Below are 18,441 nucleotides of genomic sequence, written 5' to 3'. Positions count from 1 at the left end.
AATACGACTATCTATTCCGCGTAAAGATACATACCATTTTGCTTCTTTTTATGAACTTGTGGTCTGAATATGATATGGATAACTACGTACTATTGCTCGAAAGTTGTTATTTGTCTTGATCTTAAAATTTACTTCAATAGTATTTATTAGTAGTATTAATTAGAAATTTTAATGGAACTTTGATTAGAAATACGCAGATACCGTTTCTTCGTCTTTATTGTTTGTTTATATCGGTTAAAAAATGGAAATATTTAACGTTTCGAACCGATGGTGATTTATTCTTTAGATAAAAGTTTCTTTCTATGACGTATTCAAATTTTTAAGTCGACCGATTAAGTAATTACAAGATAACGTACACACCGTACCAAAAGCTGTCGTTTCAAGTAAAAGTGACTTTGAAGTTCCATAATAGTGTCAATTTGTTGAAAAAATATTTAAAAGAATGGATTTTTTAATCTGAAAGTACCAGATAAGCCTGAAATTAAAAATCAATGTCACCAAGTAAGACGCATTATTTTCTTATAGCCCTGTTCGAGTAAGTTATAACAATAAAGAGAGAAAAACAATAAACGCGGCAAGTTACACACAATAGCTGTGGCTGTAGTAGCAGCACTATAGAACGATGGTGGAGGTGCCTAACACTCTTTTCAGCCCTCGGCCGGCAGTTGTACGTAGCCCGTAGTCTTCAACGGGTCGTTCGTCGTCGAATCTGATATACATATATACGTATATTTTCTAATATTGCACGCTTTACACAATTTCATTCACGTTTAATGAACAATGAAAAAACATTTCGGTTCTTGAAAGAGATTCTTTAAATTAGCAACTCGTATCTTTGTAAATATGGTGCATCGAAGTGATTCTTCAAGTGAGGTTCTAGTTACTTTGTGCTAGTGGATCTTACCATCGTATTTCAAAAGCGATAAGAAATTTCATCAATTCGAGTGGATGTTCAACTTCCATTTATTTGTGCAGTAAAATAAGGGTAAAGTAATGGTAAGAATATTATTAGTCTTTCTTTTGTTAAATGACAAAAAATACGAATATTTGTGCGACAAATTATTGTAAAATGTGTTATAAAATTGTGTTTAATATTTTCACTGTTTTTACCAACGGGAGTTGCGTACAATATTTTGACCATTTCTATCGATGAAAATCGTATATAATATTTTTATTATGTTCATCGATGAAAATTCTGTACAATGTTTTTATTAATTTTAGAGTCGAAAAAGCTGTACAAAACTGAAAACATTGAATTTACATTCGGAACTAATTCTCGATTATATAAAAGAGAAATATTTACCAATAACGATGATAACTTTTTCTCCGTCGCCTTTTCCTTCTGTTTCTTAATGACAAACAAAAAAATGAGACATTTTGATGGGATCAAAGGTCGACTAGAGATATAAACATGCTTTCGAAAGTATGAGTAAAAAATGAGTTTGAATATTACAATGAACATCGCGTTACTACGATTCTTAATGCATGATAAAGTTACTAAATATATTTTCCAACGCGAAGAAGCATCTTTATTTGTTGCAATGTTTAAGATAACAAATTTTATACTTCTTACGAGGCGCGTGAATTTCTGTACCTACATTAATCGGTAATCGGAAAGACACGAATTTCAATAATACTTTTTAACAAAAACAAATCACAACTTCTTCGTTCAACGTTGTTTTATTTACGCCTATCTTGAATGTTGTTGAACTTTTATTTTATTTTTGTAGTCATTCCAATTGATTTTATTTAAATTAAATCAAGCGCTATATCATAAAAATTTGAGCCTACTTCTTCTTTGTTAGTAACCTGATAGGTTTCTATTCTCAAACAATCCATGCGTTTTAAATGTCATTTATTGATTAACCGAACGATCAGAAATGGCATGTATGAATCTAGTGAAAAGTAATGTGTATCAAGCGCTACCAACTTTCCGCATAAAATAATAATGTAGATAATGTTTTTTTCTAATATTTATTTTACTTTTCGGAGCAAGAAACATTCGAAAAATTGCAAAGATACGTTCACAGTAAATTTAAATGTTCTCGATGATCGTTTCCTTGGGAGAAAAGGTCACATTATAAAGTTACAGTATTAATACAGTTTTATAACCAGCCTTGATTTTACATCGTTCAATATACTCGTTGTTATGTTTATCCATACTGCTATTTTATATCTTCTTCGAAGTCTTCGGAAAACGAATACTTCCCTGACGTAATTTTCCAAATGGATAATATCTAAATTAACTGTCTCCTTAGTCCCAAATAGTTCATGGCTAGTATCGATATCTTAATATCAGCAATTAATATCGGATAAGGCAAAAATATCGAGCGGAAAAGGAGGATACAATTAAAAAGAAGACATTCCACGATGCCACCTTGATTCAAAATGCCAAGACATCCGTGTTTCGCGCACACAGCCCTTAATTAAGCTTAATTAAAGATCGTCCGTCGTTGTCATCAGGCTATGACTCACAACGAATGAAAACTCACAACTTCTAGAACTTATCTCGTTTTTTTGTCGCGATATTCTTACTTACTCTTCACATTTTTCTGATATTTTTATAAGCATTCTAAGGGTATGGGCGGAAAATAACGTGGTGTTGGTTTATCTTTTCGTTCATAGTAACAAATAAACTGTATTTTTGTCAACGGTTAATCGTAACAGTTGATTCAATACGAGGATTCGATCGAAACTGTTTAAATTAATATAAACACGTGTCAAAAATATCTAAATTAGATGAAACTGTACGTTGATAATTTTATGTCACGATGAACATAATGTTAACGTAATACGTTTGTATTCTCGTTAGATAGTAAGTGTGAACAAATTAAAAGTAAAAACTTGTCGATACTGTCGAATGTATAAAAACATTTTGGTATGTTAGAATAAAATTAGAACATTTCCTGGTGTATCGAAATGTTATTTGAACCAAACAATTAAACAGAAGTACGTTAAGGTTAATTAATTTTCTTATATTCGACAAATAAATTTCGCTATGTAATATACGTGTACAAATTTGGATTGAGTCAATTCAAAGATTCAATATTAACGTTCAAGATTGGCGAGCCTTTCGAGAATTTATACTACATATAACGAAGCATGATACAAAAAATGTTACATCTCTTTAGCAATTTCGAATCGTTTTATTCGTTTGTTTGAATTTTTGCAGTTGTATCTATATCGGAGTATTTTATTACCGTATCCTATTTGTATAAAAGTATGATATATACATAAATCGAACAGTATAAGGGTATTATTTCAAACGTATATTATGATTTTTTATACGAGAAATTGTAACTCAGAAACTTATGAAATAGAGTAACACGAATTCGATATTAAAACAGAGTAGACGAATATAAGAGTATTATTTCAAACGTATATTATGATTTTTTGTACGAGAAATTGTAACTTAGAAACTTATGAAATAGAGTAACACGATTTCGATATTAAAACAGAGTGGACCAACTTGACGAATATACCGAGGTTAGCGAGGGATGAATCGTTCTCGAAATAAAATGAATTATACGATCGATATTAAAACCTCTCGTATTCGAGCCAGTTCGCGTGCAGTCTGCGACATTACAACATCGGTCTGTTCAAATATCAGATCGAAAGATAAGATGATATAATTGTTTGGCTTTATCATGCATTTGCGTTGTAATTTTGCTTAACGATGTTTCGTCGTAACTATCAACATGAAATGCTATAGATAATACGATTAGTTGATATTCTTCTATGGATGTGGACGATAACTTTGGTAGAAAAGTTAACAACATCGTGATTATTGTGTCGCGTTATGTTTCTATTTTGGAATCTATTTAATATCGATAGTACAATATTAATAGACCAATTAATAACATATTATCTGGTGTACCGAATGTTACATTGTTGCATCGTTGCAATTTTAAATAATATAATTGAAGAATTTATTCGACATTTACACTTTAAAGAACACATTTAAAACAAAGTCCTTGGCACCTTAGTTGCTTCGGTGTCGGAGGGTCCTTTTCAAGACTTACCTTGGATGATGATGATATGGCAATCGTTATCGTTTAGAAGGTACTGTCTCGCTAGCATTCTTATCCTGTAATCTTGCATACACTTCCGGTTGCGACAATCATTACACCATGCGTATGAAAAAAGTATGGGTAAATTAGAAACAGGGTATAACACTTATAGTACATAAACCACATAAAAGACCAAGAAGTTATTCCCTAAATAATTTCTTAAATTGCTCTAATCGTGTGTTACGTTTAGAATGATTAATTCTGGATAAAAGTTGGAAAGTAATTGATTGATAAACGCAATCGTACGAATAATCAAGCATCAATCCATTAATCATCACTGAGATAAACCATTAATCATAAATAACATTTGAAATCCGTTATTGCAATTCACTGATTCTTTTCAATTCGATGAAAAATTCGTTTACCTTTTCCTAGATCGATTTCAATTTTTCTTAATTATAACAGAAAACTTAACAACTTCACGATCAACGATTAACAAGTTATCAATGTGTAATCATGTCCAATGATTATATTCGACTTGATTAACCCATTCGTCGTAATTACCGATTACTTATTAATCATAGTCAGTAATTACCAACTTCGTTAGATAACATTTTGTCCGAGACTACTCCAAACAAGCAAAATTTGATGGTCCTACGAAATCGTTCCTTTTTGTTTCATGTATCGAAACCAAAGTGGACTTCTAAAAGTTGCCCTGTACTGATCACCTTCGAAGATGTCGAAGAAGAGGCCTTAGTATGAGACATACCGCTGCATTCAGAATCCTGACACTGATCCTGATTCTTGGTAACCTCGAGTCGGTCACAGTGGTGAACCATCATCCGGACGAGGAGTATTTTCTGGAACATGAAGTTCTCTACGAAGACGCGATTGCCGAGGCGAAGAAGCTGGAAATTTATCCCGGTATAAAACACACAGATTACATCCTAGATACTAAAAGCGTTACTTCGAGCCCCTTGTCCGACTTCATTCTACGCCTGGTCTATAAAGCATCTTTACGGAGCACAGAAATCTATTTATCTTTCATCCAAGAATAACTCTCCTTTGATCCATTTAAACGGATACTTTGGCTATGTACATGCATGCTCCTCCTGCGAACCAACATCGTGAATTTTTCAGTTTGTTAAATAGCCTGTATGTTTTCCTTCTTTACGATTGGTATGGAGAGAAAAGGTACCGAACCATGATAGATCGGTACTTTTTGTCTCTTTAGGCAACATGCATGCAAAAAATGGAACGGACACTTTGTTCTTGATACGCTTGTTCTTGCTTGAAAATTATCGAGCATCGGAACTGTTTATTCATTTTTCAATTGTACTATTACCGTGAATAAGAAATAGAAATCACAAGGTTAGCTAGTTTTTAAGTTTAGTCGTTTACAATGATATTTAACGAAACGACTCTGCAAAAGTCTCTATATCGATATTACTGTCAATTTGTACTTGAATTTTCTCTTATAATTGTATTTCTCGTTCAATTTTATTCATCCCTTTGCAAATGTTTTCAATTCTTTTACTTTTGCTTTATTTCAATTTTAATCGAACCTTTAATTACAGTTTCATTTCCTTAAAGTGTTATTAAGATTTTGATGTAATGAAATACAAAGAAATATTTACTTATTACCGGTGAGTGTGTGAGTGTGTTTGAAGCAGTATCGAGAATAATGCCGGCATCGTGTACGTATGTACACATATTCACGACACGATTTCAAAACAATTGCGTAAAACCTCGAGACACTAATTAACGTGAATCATACTTATAATCCCTCGATTTAATGCGATTACCTCATGTTTTAATAATGACACGTTAAATCGAGGATAATGAAATGTAATTCTTAATTGTTAAACAAAAATAATACATTCCGAGATCCGTAATTTTTGATCTCAAAGAACACGGTGTTCCCATTTTCCGATTTCGTAATCGTAGCTTTGAAGAAATTTGCAGTTTGATATTCATTTCAGAAATCTAAGCTTGGCAATTGTCAAATTACAGATAACTTTAACATTGACTTATAAAAGAAAAGTTACTGCAAATCAATGAAAATATTATGTTTATGAAAATGTTACAGGTCCCATACTAGGATGCAAGCCTTGCACGAATTCCGAAATGAAGTACTGTAAGGATGGTAGCGTTATAAACGATCATTGCTGCTGCGACGGCAGTTTTAATAGTGAGTATAATCTTAAAGATAAGAAATTCGTAACATTCGAATCCAAACATTTCTGAAATTCTTAAGTTCTCGTATAATTCGATACTTCTCGGCGAAAGGAAACTATCGTCTTGATGGTCGAGCGATGTCTTCGATTTACGTTTCGTTTACGATTATATCTGTCACGATATTTGTTCTTGTCCTTCGTTTGTTTACGCATAGAAATCGGATGAAAAACCACAATCGCGTGTAGGCAATTCGTGCGTGAAGAATTGACTGTGTTGGAGTCTCGATTGCGCAACTCCTCACGGAAATTTCGAACGACGATAATGGAAGCGGGAATTGCTGCAGTGCTTGTAATTCGTACAACAGCATTATTATGTCGACTTATTAGTCGCGTAATCTGAATCACAAAACGTAATCAAAATTACTTAATTTTATGACGATCTGTTACGCTACAATCAAACTCAATCGGACAAAGCTCAAAAGACAACACGCAACGAAGCAATAATAAATCAAACATTTATTTGAATGATCAAATTCGATGACTGTACAATGAAACGATAGAAACGAATACGTCACGTACGTTGATATAAGAATTACTAAATTTTCGTAAATTACTAATTTTTATAGATACTTGATACGAGTTAGGAAAATTTCATTTAATTTTTTCTTTATCAGAACTAAAGGAGAATAAGTTTATAAAATTATATAAATAACGAATATATATGTGAAAAAGCTGACAACTATAAGAGTAACTGAATCGATTTATGAACCGATTTCATTCAAACTCCAATTGGACTTTCTTGAGTTGGGAACGTGAAACTTAAATATAAATTTCATTGAAATTTAACATATATACGTATGTAGAAAAATTTTGAAATAATTTTTATTACAGAAAAGTATATTTTAAGACACTGATCACATTTTGATCGTTAAATAAAATTTTCGTTAAATAAATTTTATTTAATGGTCAAAATGTGATCAGAGCCTTAAAATATACTTTTCTGTAATAAAAATGATTTCAAAATTTTCCTCGATTACAATACTTTCTTTCCTTCTTATAGGTCGAAAAATAGAAATCGCTTTGTCCAGTTAATTAAAATGTATCCAAACAAAGGAGAAAATAAAACAAATAGTCTTATCCATAGAGTTAGAAGTATTATAAACAAAAGAAAATTTATTTAAACGATTACAAAGATGTAACGTAAGGTCTTGAAAGAATTGCTTTGAACAAAGCAAATATAAGTAGATAACTGACAAAATTGGGAGTGTCCATTTCTAATTCGTATAAATAAATAAATTACGTATGTAATAATGCATTGAGTAATTGCTCCGAACAAAACGAAGAAAAATAACTATGCGATACGATAGTTCAGGAACACCATTTAACTGAAATCAATTTTTGCTAACTCAACATTTATTTCAGTCAGCCATATCTAAGAAAGTCAAATAAAACGACTATAAAAATACGAATACGATGACGAATCTTTCGGTATTTCAAATAATTTATGAATTTATTGAAATACGTGATTTAAACTGTCCGTAGAACTTAATACGTAAACATTCTTTAAAGTAATCTGTATCGAGAACATTAACAGGTACACAATGAAAGAAGTTTTCTTACTCGATAATTTCGAATGGCATTTATTTGTGTATTACATTTCGTTTCATACGAAATTCATCGTATACTCCTATTTTTGTAAGATAGAGTGAAAGACTAATTATTACAGGCAAAAGAAATATTTTGACAACGCTCGATGAAAAATGTCAAATAAATTTGTCGATTACCTTCGCATATAACTGAACGGAAGGACAATCACCTGTTCAGGAAATCATCGTTCGTTGTAACTATCCATCCTTGTCTTTCGCGCGTGCGCTAATGTCCAGACACAGGGTGGTTATACCGGGTGACTCACGCGAAACATTCAACATAGCCGTTAACAGGACACTTACGTATTCTGCGTGTTCCTCGCCTGAACTCTTTACGCGACTATCGGCCGTCGACCTCTAACACCATTTACTCGAATTTCTAATTAACATAACTTCTCGTGACCTTGCTTCAAAGTAGCGAACGAACAACGTTTAATTATTCGGTCATCAGACATGTTGGAATTATTTCACACACATTTATCAAGTATTTATGCAACATTGATATACTTCTTAGCAATACTTCCTTTTTCTTTCGCAAAATTGATATTTCTGTATAGATATTATTATACAATGTTAATTCCTTCCATTAACACGTAATTTACGTAACGCTTAGTGAACACGATCGGACGTTCTCCAATTTTAAAGTGTTTAACACTGACACACACATGGCAGCTGTGATAAAAATATTTCGAAAATTATAATGTAATTTCATTGTTTTAAGCATTAATATTTAAGTTGAAAGCATTCAAATACTTTTGTCGTCCAGAAAGATTAAACCACGAGCAGTCACGTTAAGAACTAATAGTAAAGGTCAATTCCTCAAACTCACCTAAGTTATCTATCTAAGTTATCTAAGTTATCACCTAGGTTATCTTTGGAAAACAATCTTTAAAACCAAGTATTTTATAAGTAATAGTAGTTTCGTATGTTAGGAAAGAAATAATATAAACAAAAACCAACATGTTACTAATGTTTTAGTAATATTTTTTTTTATTAATAACTTACATTTGTACAATAAACGAAAATTTTTGAAACGATACTATATCAAATTGGACCAATTTCATTATAATTATTTATGTATTTTAATTTACTTGAAACATTATATATTTGATTATTTCATGTATGATCATGTAGAGATCCTATTTTGTAAAAGAAATTTTGCAAAGACTAAGTGAATTAGATATTCCACGTTTATTTTACGTAGTATACATATCGATTAAACTTATTATCCATGAGTTACAATTTATGTAAGCATTTAGTTTATTAATTTAAAAAGAAAAATTAATTACAAACAGCTTCAGTGGAAAAATGATCATCATTAGTAAATCGCAAAGGAATTCTTTTCCATCGCAACAACACTAAACCACACACAGGAAGGATAACAGTAAAAAAAAAATATTAATCGAAAATTTGTACCACATCCACCACACTTCTCCGGATTTGACTCCAAGTGATTACCAATATTTCTTAAGTGGTAAAAATTTCAATAATAGTAAACATGTAAAATTAGAATCGATGAGTTTTTTAATTTAAAACTACCAATATTTTTGAAGATGAAATCAAAAAGTTAGAAAATTGAAAGATGAGAAAAGGGTATCGAAAATGATGGTCAATACATCGATGATGGAAAATAAATACAAGTACTAATTTCTTGCACCAAAAGTCACTTTCAGGAAATGATATTACTTATGGGATGATCAATACATGTAAAACCCAGTTGTAAACCACAAACCAACCACGCTCTATAATAAAGCAACGAACCGGGAAACATTCAAAAGTGAAATAGAAAAGGTTGTAAACTACAACATATGTTTAAAAACTCCAAAACAAATACAGAGTTATTCTCTCGCTGGTGAACTCAAGTACAGTGTCTCCATCTAAACACCTCAATGATAATTACAAACGAATTTTGTTTTTAGTTCACAGACGTTACAAATACAACAGTCTCTGCTACAATTGTCGTCATCATTGATCAGACAATGACGCAACAGGATCACTTCATCACTATATACAAATATGGGATTATCGTTTGAGTATTTAAGTGGCGACACTGTTTTTGATCGTTACTTCACCAATCAATACAAAAAAGCAAACGGATATTAATCCTAACTACACGAAGTAAAGAATAAAATATAAAAAGAAACTTAAGAAAAATTGACAAAACCAGAAAACCTCATTTAATAAAAAAACTCCTTAACGTAGCTAAGAAAGACTTGAAAGAAACACTGAAGGACCTCAACAATCAAAAATTTTACAATTATGCCTTCATATAGACTCCAGTCAAAACTACTGGATACTCATTGTGGAAGGCATCTTGTAGTTAGTATGTTAACAATTAGGAACGAGGACGATAACTGGGCTAAATCTAACTTAGAAAAAGCAGCAGTGTTAGGAGAACATTTATACAAAGCATTCCAACCTTGTGTAATGACAGACGTAAATGCAGTACGTAAAACCAAGCGATATCTAGAACAACACTAAGAGAAGTTAAAAGTATTATAAATAACATTGAGACAAAAGAATTCCTCTTTATGAGTTTTATTTGTTTAATTTTTGTTTGCATTTAGCGCAAGACCAAGTTAATCTTCTAAGTATATTCTTCGATATTTTACTACTTTTGTCCGTAGGATGATTTTATTGTTTAATGTTACGGCAGGTGCTCTCTGTTTATTTATTGGGAACATGATTACATTTTCTTATTTACTTTTATTTTCCACTATTCAAGCCATGGTTGGAGCTTGTGTAAAGCCTTCTGTAAAGCTTAAAAATTGATGTTAGCATTTTCATACGGAGTAAAAGTAGCAGTATCGTCTGCAAAGATGGCAGCATTATTTCAGGCGTCGTAGACAATATTTGCTATATAGAGATTGTAAAGAAACGGTTTTGGTACGCTTCCTCGCCATAGTCCTGCGTTGATTGCGTATCATACTGATCCTTCGTCCTGTAGTTTAATTTGAAATTTTCTATCAGTTAAGTACGAGTTGATAAGATACTAGTACGACTGTTTAAAATTGGCTACGATTTTATACAATAACCTTGCATGCTATACCTTATCGATGCTTTTTCAACCTGTAGAAATGCTGCGAAACAGTAGAATGTCTTTTCAAAATATATAATGATATGGTTTACTATTCTCTGGCAATTAGTTTTAGTCTGTTGAGTATTAATTTTTCAATAAATTTTTATAAAGTCGAAAGCAACAAAATCGAAGTAACAAGATAGAATAGAAAGTAACAAGATGCTTGATGAGGATCTTTACCAGGTTTTAGCAACATTATCACCTAAGTTACTTTCCATTGTTTAGGGAATTAAGAATTATGACAGAAAAGTTTTTTCATTATTTTACCAATAATATCGTCGTAGACGTACCAAAACCGTTTCTTTACAATCTCTATATAGCAAATATTGTCTACGACGCCTGGAATAATGCTGCCATCTTTGCAGACGATTCTGCTACTTTTACTCCGTATGAAAATATTAACACCAATTTTTAAGCTTTACAGAAGGCTTTACACAAGCTCCAACCATGGCTTGAAAAGTGGAAAATAAAAGTAAATAAGAAAATGTAATCATGTTCCCAATAAATAAACAGAGAGCACCTGCCGTAACATTAAACAATAAAAACATCCCGTGGACAAAAGTAGTAAAACATCGATGAATATACTTAGGTAGGAGATTAACTTGGTCTTGCGCTAAATGCAGAAAAAAATTAAATAAAACTCATAAAGAGAAACATGGGCTACCTAACAAATGGAAAATCTAAGCTGAATCCAATTAACAACTTTTTTATATATGTATAAGATCATTAAACGCCGTATGCAATTTATACAAATAATCTGTTCCAAGAGGATTGTGTAAGAAAAATCCTAACGATTATACGAATATCTTGAAAAGATAGAAAACAAAGCATGTTTATTTATTTAATAACGTTTGATGGATAACTACTGTTAGATTAATTCATTACTAATTCATATGGCTCTGAAATAGTGTTATTTTACTTACATTATTGTTCCATACAAACAAGTATTATTAATGAGATAATTTAACAATAAACTATACACATTCAATATATTATTAATGGTTTTTACTTCATTCCATTCACTTTCTACAAAATAGTGACATTCTGTCTGGTGATAGTGAGATTCTTACAATAAGATTAAGTCACAATGTCTGGAGTACTATTTACAAAGGAATGTTTTTGGCCGTTATACATACACTGTATACGATGATTCTGCGGATATGTTTATAACCCATGAAAATCTTATCGTCACTTTCGCAAACAATATGGCAATTATAGCCGTAAGAAAGAACTCGCAAAAAGTCCAATCAGTTACAAAATACTCTAAACGATATTCAAGAGTGGTTAAAAACATAGAGGATTAGAGGTAATCCACAAAAGCAATTCTTTGCTATATAATCTTCACTCTTAAGAAAGGCACATGCTTATCGGTGGCGCTAAATACAAAAACAATTCTTACGATAGATTCGGTCAAATATCTCGGAATATATTTACAAGGGGAATGTCAAAAGTGATTCTCGTTGATCGAATATATTTCATTCCATGTTGAAAAAGTATAAGAATTTTTTATTCACGGCACAATATTCGCTGTTAACACGCGTCGAATGGATACGTGAATAACAATCGTAGTAGCAATAAAATCGCGTTGCTGCACGCACCATATGCATGCATCGAATACGTGAGTCCGTTTCGATCAGCCATATGACTCACACGTCCTCCTTTGCACTTTCCTAATCGGTCCAATCGATTAAGCAGAACTGCAGTGCAGCAGAAACCAATGCTGAAAATAATAAATACCAAATGTTACAAATATTTAACCTGTCATGAATGTTATGAAATAAAAATGATTTTAGATATGAATTTGAACCTTTTTACTATTATTTGTATATACAAATTATTTTTAATATATAAATACAGATAATAGTTTAATAATTTAGTCACCAAATCGGTATTATCTATTTGCATATACTCAGGGAACATGCTGTTTCTTTTATAAACATCGGTCTTTTTTATCTCGGGCTGAGACCAAGTTTCGCAAATACTGTCCAACGAGGAAATGAAATAAAATACATCGAGAGTGCAAGTTTCATTTTTCGAAGATAATAAGTTTTAAATTATTAGGAATAAGGCTTACAGTATTAAGGGATTAGGCAGGGTTTTGAACTTTTGAGGAAACTGTACCCGAAAATTAATTTTTACTTTCATAAATGAAAAATATATGACTTTGATCACAATTAATAAAAATAAGTGACTTAAACTTAAAACTTCGAATGGTTTCCGAAAATATATGTTGGTTATTGCAGATGGACAAATAGAAATTGAAGAATACAGAAAATTAAATATAATTGAGTACTAGACTGAAAAATTGGTTTTGAATTATAAAGAAAAACTTGACTATTTTTCTTGCACGGAGAGAAAATATCGAAATATATTTTTATCGTTGAAGATACATGTTGCAAAATCAGTTTCAACGCTGATGAAGTTCACTCCAGAGGGAATTAACTTCGATGTAATTTTACAAATAAGGGAATTCAAATTTTCGTTGTTATTCCGATCATAAATTCTTACATAACGTTCGAAGAGCTCTGCTTTAGAAATATTTTTGTAAATTTTGCTTTACAGTTTTTACAACGTCTTTATGCAACGACATTTTACGTTTATATTCATCTAATTTTCATACATATTTAACTGCTCGACAGATTCAGTGATGCAGCGAGTAGCAAGTCCGTAATGTATTCTTTTATTTTTAAAACACTGTTTTTTCATTTCTTTAATTTTTCCTGATTTTTGCTTTATATTATAGAATAACAAACATAGAACCTGGAGTACTTTTGTTTGCTACTCTTTCCTATCACTCTTCTCGATCCTTATCTCTATACTCGGGGAAGGCGTCAAAGAAAGGTTATTATATAGCATGTTAGGAATTGGATATCTTCGAGTCGTTTCGTATGACTATAAATCAGGTCGATAATTTAGAATTTCCTAGAATTTCATCTCATAAATGTTTTAATATGAATATCCGCTAATACGCACGTTGATCGTGTAAACAAACGACGCAGGCATTTTAAAGATAAAACGACACAGTATCATTCATGAGTAAATCATGAATTTTTCATATTTTTGTAAGTGTAAATAATGAATATTTCGTATTTTCGCGAGTATAAATAAATGGAAATCATATCAGGTTAAGTAAACTCGGATAGATCAACAAAAATAACGCATCAATACTTTTTCTAAATCTCTGACCTAGACAAGATGTAAAAACTATCGACGTATTAGATGCTGTACCGACAAAAGGAAACTACCACTATATCACTGGAGATTCTGATTATATTTGGGGAGATGAATCTAGAGATCGAACGGTGACATTCTGTAGAATATTTCGTTCCAATGTACATTAATTATAAAGAATTAAAATCTGAAATATGTAAGTCTAAATATATAACTTTCCAGAAGGATATGATTGAGTACGCAGGACATCACTAGTCTAAAAAATCATCGAGCAGGTAACACGCGTAGTTAACAATAAAAAAGGACCCTGGTGTTGTTCTGATCTAATTTGAGTCACGGAAAAGTAATTTAGTGTCCCGGTTAAGTCGATATAATCAAGGATCACGGAAAAAAACTCAGTCTTCAGCTAGATTAGCAAAATTCAATTTGTTATTCTCAATAGAATTTATATTACAGAAAAAGGTGAAGAAGAAAAATATCAACATAATTATAATAATAATGAAACGATACAAGTACTGATAAAACAACAGGTGGTGAAAATACGAAACAAGAAACTGATCTACATACATTAAAAATCAACAAAAAATGTAATGAACAACTTACAAAGTCAAATGATTATCAAAAGAAATTAAAATACTGGAAATAAAACAGAAATCAAGCTATACGATAAACTCAATATTGTGTTATTATTCTAGTAACGCAAACTTTTATTCAAGTTTGGCTTGAATAATAATGGCTCACAACTTATTGTTGTAGAGCCATGAAAATAAATGGGGAAATCTTACATCCAATACGGGCAATAAAAGAGAAGTATTTCACAGTACCTCCAAGAAGAATGATAAACTAAAAGGAACTACAGATTATAGCTTCGTTTTAATAGATATCAAAAATGAAATGAACGTTATAGCTAAAGCAGCTAATTTCAATTCATAAAAAGTCAATGTGCTATTATAAATAACAATGCCAAATATCGGTTTCAGTCAAAATGTATAACCTAGATACATATTACACAGACTATCCTCTATATACAAAACCTAATGGATCAAGCATGTCGAATCCAAAATGGATGTAATCTTGTTAGACATAGATCCATAAGTTCCTCAATAAACATAAACAATATATTTAACAGAAAAAATAATTAATACATTAATAATTAAATTCACAGACCCGAATACACTAATACTAGAAGAACAAGTTGGTCTTAGAAGTGATCAATCATACATGTCATAAACATATTATATATATAATAAATTGGGCGTTCTGGCCCAAAAATGGATTTAACTTACAAACTTAAAGATACATTGCCTTTTCATACATTCCTCCACTCTGTGTCTTTCCCACTCCTGCTAAATATATTTTCTATCTCTTCTTTCTTCTCTCCACCTCCCTTAACCAAAAATTTAGTGATTTACATAAGTTTTTAAAATAATTTCCATTTATAATTCATACAATATAGAAAAATGTAGTTAACTTAAATATCTTTTTCTATTAATACTTTAATCGTTTGAATTTAATAATTCATTGGAGGAATATATTTTTGATCTACATATCATTTTAGATCTATATGTCACTTATATTGGATGTAGAAATCTTTGTTTTTTGCGATATTCATCTAATTTTGAAAGGGGGAGGGGAGGGAGCCCTTTCAAAAAATTTGGAAACCACTTCCGTAGTAGCTGAATGCCTTAAAAAATCCATTGATTTATCGAATTCTGTAGTAAAAAACTGATTATTCTTAAAAAAAAAAAAAACAAAGTCGAGCTTAGAAACTTTGAATGATATTGATTTACAATCAATATACCTACTATAATCAGTTTTTAGACCCTATAAATCAAAATATAATTGTTCACTAGTACTGAGATAAATAAAAATGATTATACATATATGTATTATAAAGATCATCATTTTAAATGTATAAATTGAAATGTACTTTTTAATAGGTATACTTATTATTCGTATATTTTTAAACAAAGATTAATGTAAATGGTTTTTAATACTTTACTATTTGATGGCATGAAATTTAATTATTCAAAGTGGAAATTGAATAAAAATTTGGGTTCACATTGAATCGAACTTAAATACTCCCGTTTATGAAGCCAATGCCATCGCACTCAATTAATACATTTCTTTGTAAAGTACTTCTATATTTCAAACCATTAATGTTTTTCCCAAAAACCCACTGAAATGGAACATCCTACACAATGTCATCATTCGATCTTTAGATACATCCCTCCAAATATCAACAAAATTTCCGGTGGCACAGCTGTAGAGTCCCATTGTGAGACATACTATACATACATACGTATAGGTATTTATTTATGTAAGTGATTCTTTACTATAATTCTTTTGAACAATGTATTTACCTGAAACTCATTATTTTCATTAAAATGGTTTTCTTATTGTACGTTTATACGATTAATTAATAATTAAGTAGAAATGCATCTTTTTAATGTCTTTTTCGATTTTTATCGATCGAAAGTTATACTCATTCAAAATGTTTTATACCACATTTTGTATATTTACCAATCTATTGTTTTAGAGGTATTCCCTTTCGTCAAACACACTTGTCGCGTGGGACCAGAAGAATGTAAGGTACAGGTTGGAGATTGTGCTGAATACACAAGGTTACGGGAATGTTGTTGTCATTCCTACTTAGCTGCTCTCTGTAAGTATTACTTTTCCACTTATGAATTATTACGAAATATGCACAATGAAAAACTAAACTTTTGAATACTATTTTATACTTTAATTATGTATAGCGTCAGTGTTCCAATTAGCAACCGCCTTTTGTGTTCAGTAATACGGTTAATTATTTCATAACTATTTAATAATTTGTTATTCAATAACTTACAGTTACATGTATATGTGTATATATATATATTTACCAAATTTCGTGTTATTTCTGAACCTACTTCATTTCATTCCTTTGAAATTGCATATTTTAATTGTTATTTTATACGAACATGGTTTTTCCTCTCTGATTAATTTCAAATGTGCTCAATAAAATTTAAATCCAGAAATTTTTGCTTTAAATTATTTAAATATGTATTCGACCATTATATTGTCTATAAAAACTGATTTCTCCAAGTCCAGAGGAACTCATGCAATCCCATACTAATATATTACCATCTCTATGTTTAATAGTTGACACGATGTTATTATATTTAGATTCAACTTACTATTACATTTTCGTCATACTTTTACTTAGTTTCGAAGACAAAAAGTAATCGGATTCAAAAATATTATATTTAATTTCGTCGTTATTTAAGTCGTATTTCACGCTTTTCTGGTTTCTATGAGGATTTCGATTGGCGATCGTACAACAAGATATTACTTTACACTGCAATTTTAAACAGCTCGTTATAATATCTATTTTTGAATGTTCGTACTATACATATCTGGTTTTATAAAGAACGTTTTATTTAGAAATTGGAAAAAAATATTTCTCAAATTAGAAAAAATATTTTTTTAAATTTCTAAAAGAATCCATCTACAATTTTTATGCTGCAACAATGACTTTTTGAACTACTAGAAAATTTATCCTGAAATGTCGATCCTTTTCAAAATAAGAAAAAATGAACTTGATACGTTTGATTATTTCGAAGATTAGGATTCGTTTGTACAGACAATTTTCACAAAAATAGACAAGTATTTTGACGTTGGATATATTGTAAACAAATTCAATACCAACAAAATGATGATCTCTTTTTAATTTTTGCGTAAACTACATCATACTTTAATATACCTCGAAATCTTCGGTATACTTTTTCAAAATATGTCCAGACAACTTGATATTTAAAAAAATTTGATTAATATTGATTTAATGATTCAAAATGAAATTTTATGTTAATTCTTGAAAGTTTTTTCTATTGAAAATTTGAAAATTATTTGAAAATTTTCTACACTAGATAATTAAGTTTTTTTTTTTAGGGAAATATTTAGCAAATGATGCCCACTCATATACGGAGGCAAATCTAACAAAGTTCCTGGCGATATTAATGGTGCTCAGGTTACTCCTATGACCAGCCTAACAGTACATATTTAATACCAAATATTTTGTACAGTACGAATTATTTTAATAAATTATTTTTCCATCGACATCCTGCAAATTTGTCAGCTTAACAAATGTTTACATCACACACTATAACGAACGATTACATTTATAAAGGTTGTATAAACAGTTTGCGAGAAATTATGAAAGTCATTTAAAAACCATATTTGTACTTTTCTATAAATTAAAAAACATGGATATTAAACAATATGAGTATAAAAACATGTATCGTACAAACTTCCTTTAATTTCATTGCTTCCTCTTGTCGATGTAAATATAAGTAGAACATAATATTATCTTGCTTAGA

At 30.6% G+C, this 18,441-nt stretch overlaps 1 protein-coding gene and 1 long non-coding RNA gene across 4 annotated transcripts; both read left to right on the top strand.

The window, feature by feature from the left end:
• Window positions 1-660: 660 nt before the first annotated feature.
• LOC143145768 (uncharacterized) lies at window positions 661-18,181 on the top strand. The gene is made up of 5 exons (XM_076309482.1): window positions 661-996; window positions 4,707-4,934; window positions 6,100-6,201; window positions 16,623-16,748; window positions 18,014-18,181. Exons 2-5 carry the CDS (start codon window positions 4,769-4,771, stop codon window positions 18,103-18,105), a joined length of 486 nt encoding a protein of 161 aa, XP_076165597.1. The 5' UTR covers window positions 661-996; window positions 4,707-4,768; the 3' UTR covers window positions 18,106-18,181.
• LOC143145770 (uncharacterized) lies at window positions 9,035-11,312 on the top strand. 3 transcript variants are annotated; one of them, XR_012991763.1, is made up of 2 exons: window positions 9,035-9,624; window positions 9,753-11,312. It is a non-coding gene; the product is annotated as an uncharacterized LOC143145770 (long non-coding RNA). The 3 variants fall into 3 exon arrangements; XR_012991765.1 differs by having other exon boundaries at window positions 9,248-9,307; window positions 9,507-11,312; XR_012991764.1 differs by having other exon boundaries at window positions 9,256-9,307; window positions 9,387-11,312.
• Window positions 18,182-18,441: the final 260 nt, after the last annotated feature.

The sequence above is a fragment of the Ptiloglossa arizonensis genome, chromosome 4 (assembly GCF_051014685.1).
Source record: "Ptiloglossa arizonensis isolate GNS036 chromosome 4, iyPtiAriz1_principal, whole genome shotgun sequence".
Lineage (NCBI taxonomy): Eukaryota > Metazoa > Arthropoda > Insecta > Hymenoptera > Colletidae > Ptiloglossa > Ptiloglossa arizonensis.
This window is presented reverse-complemented; position numbering and strand designations above follow the sequence as displayed.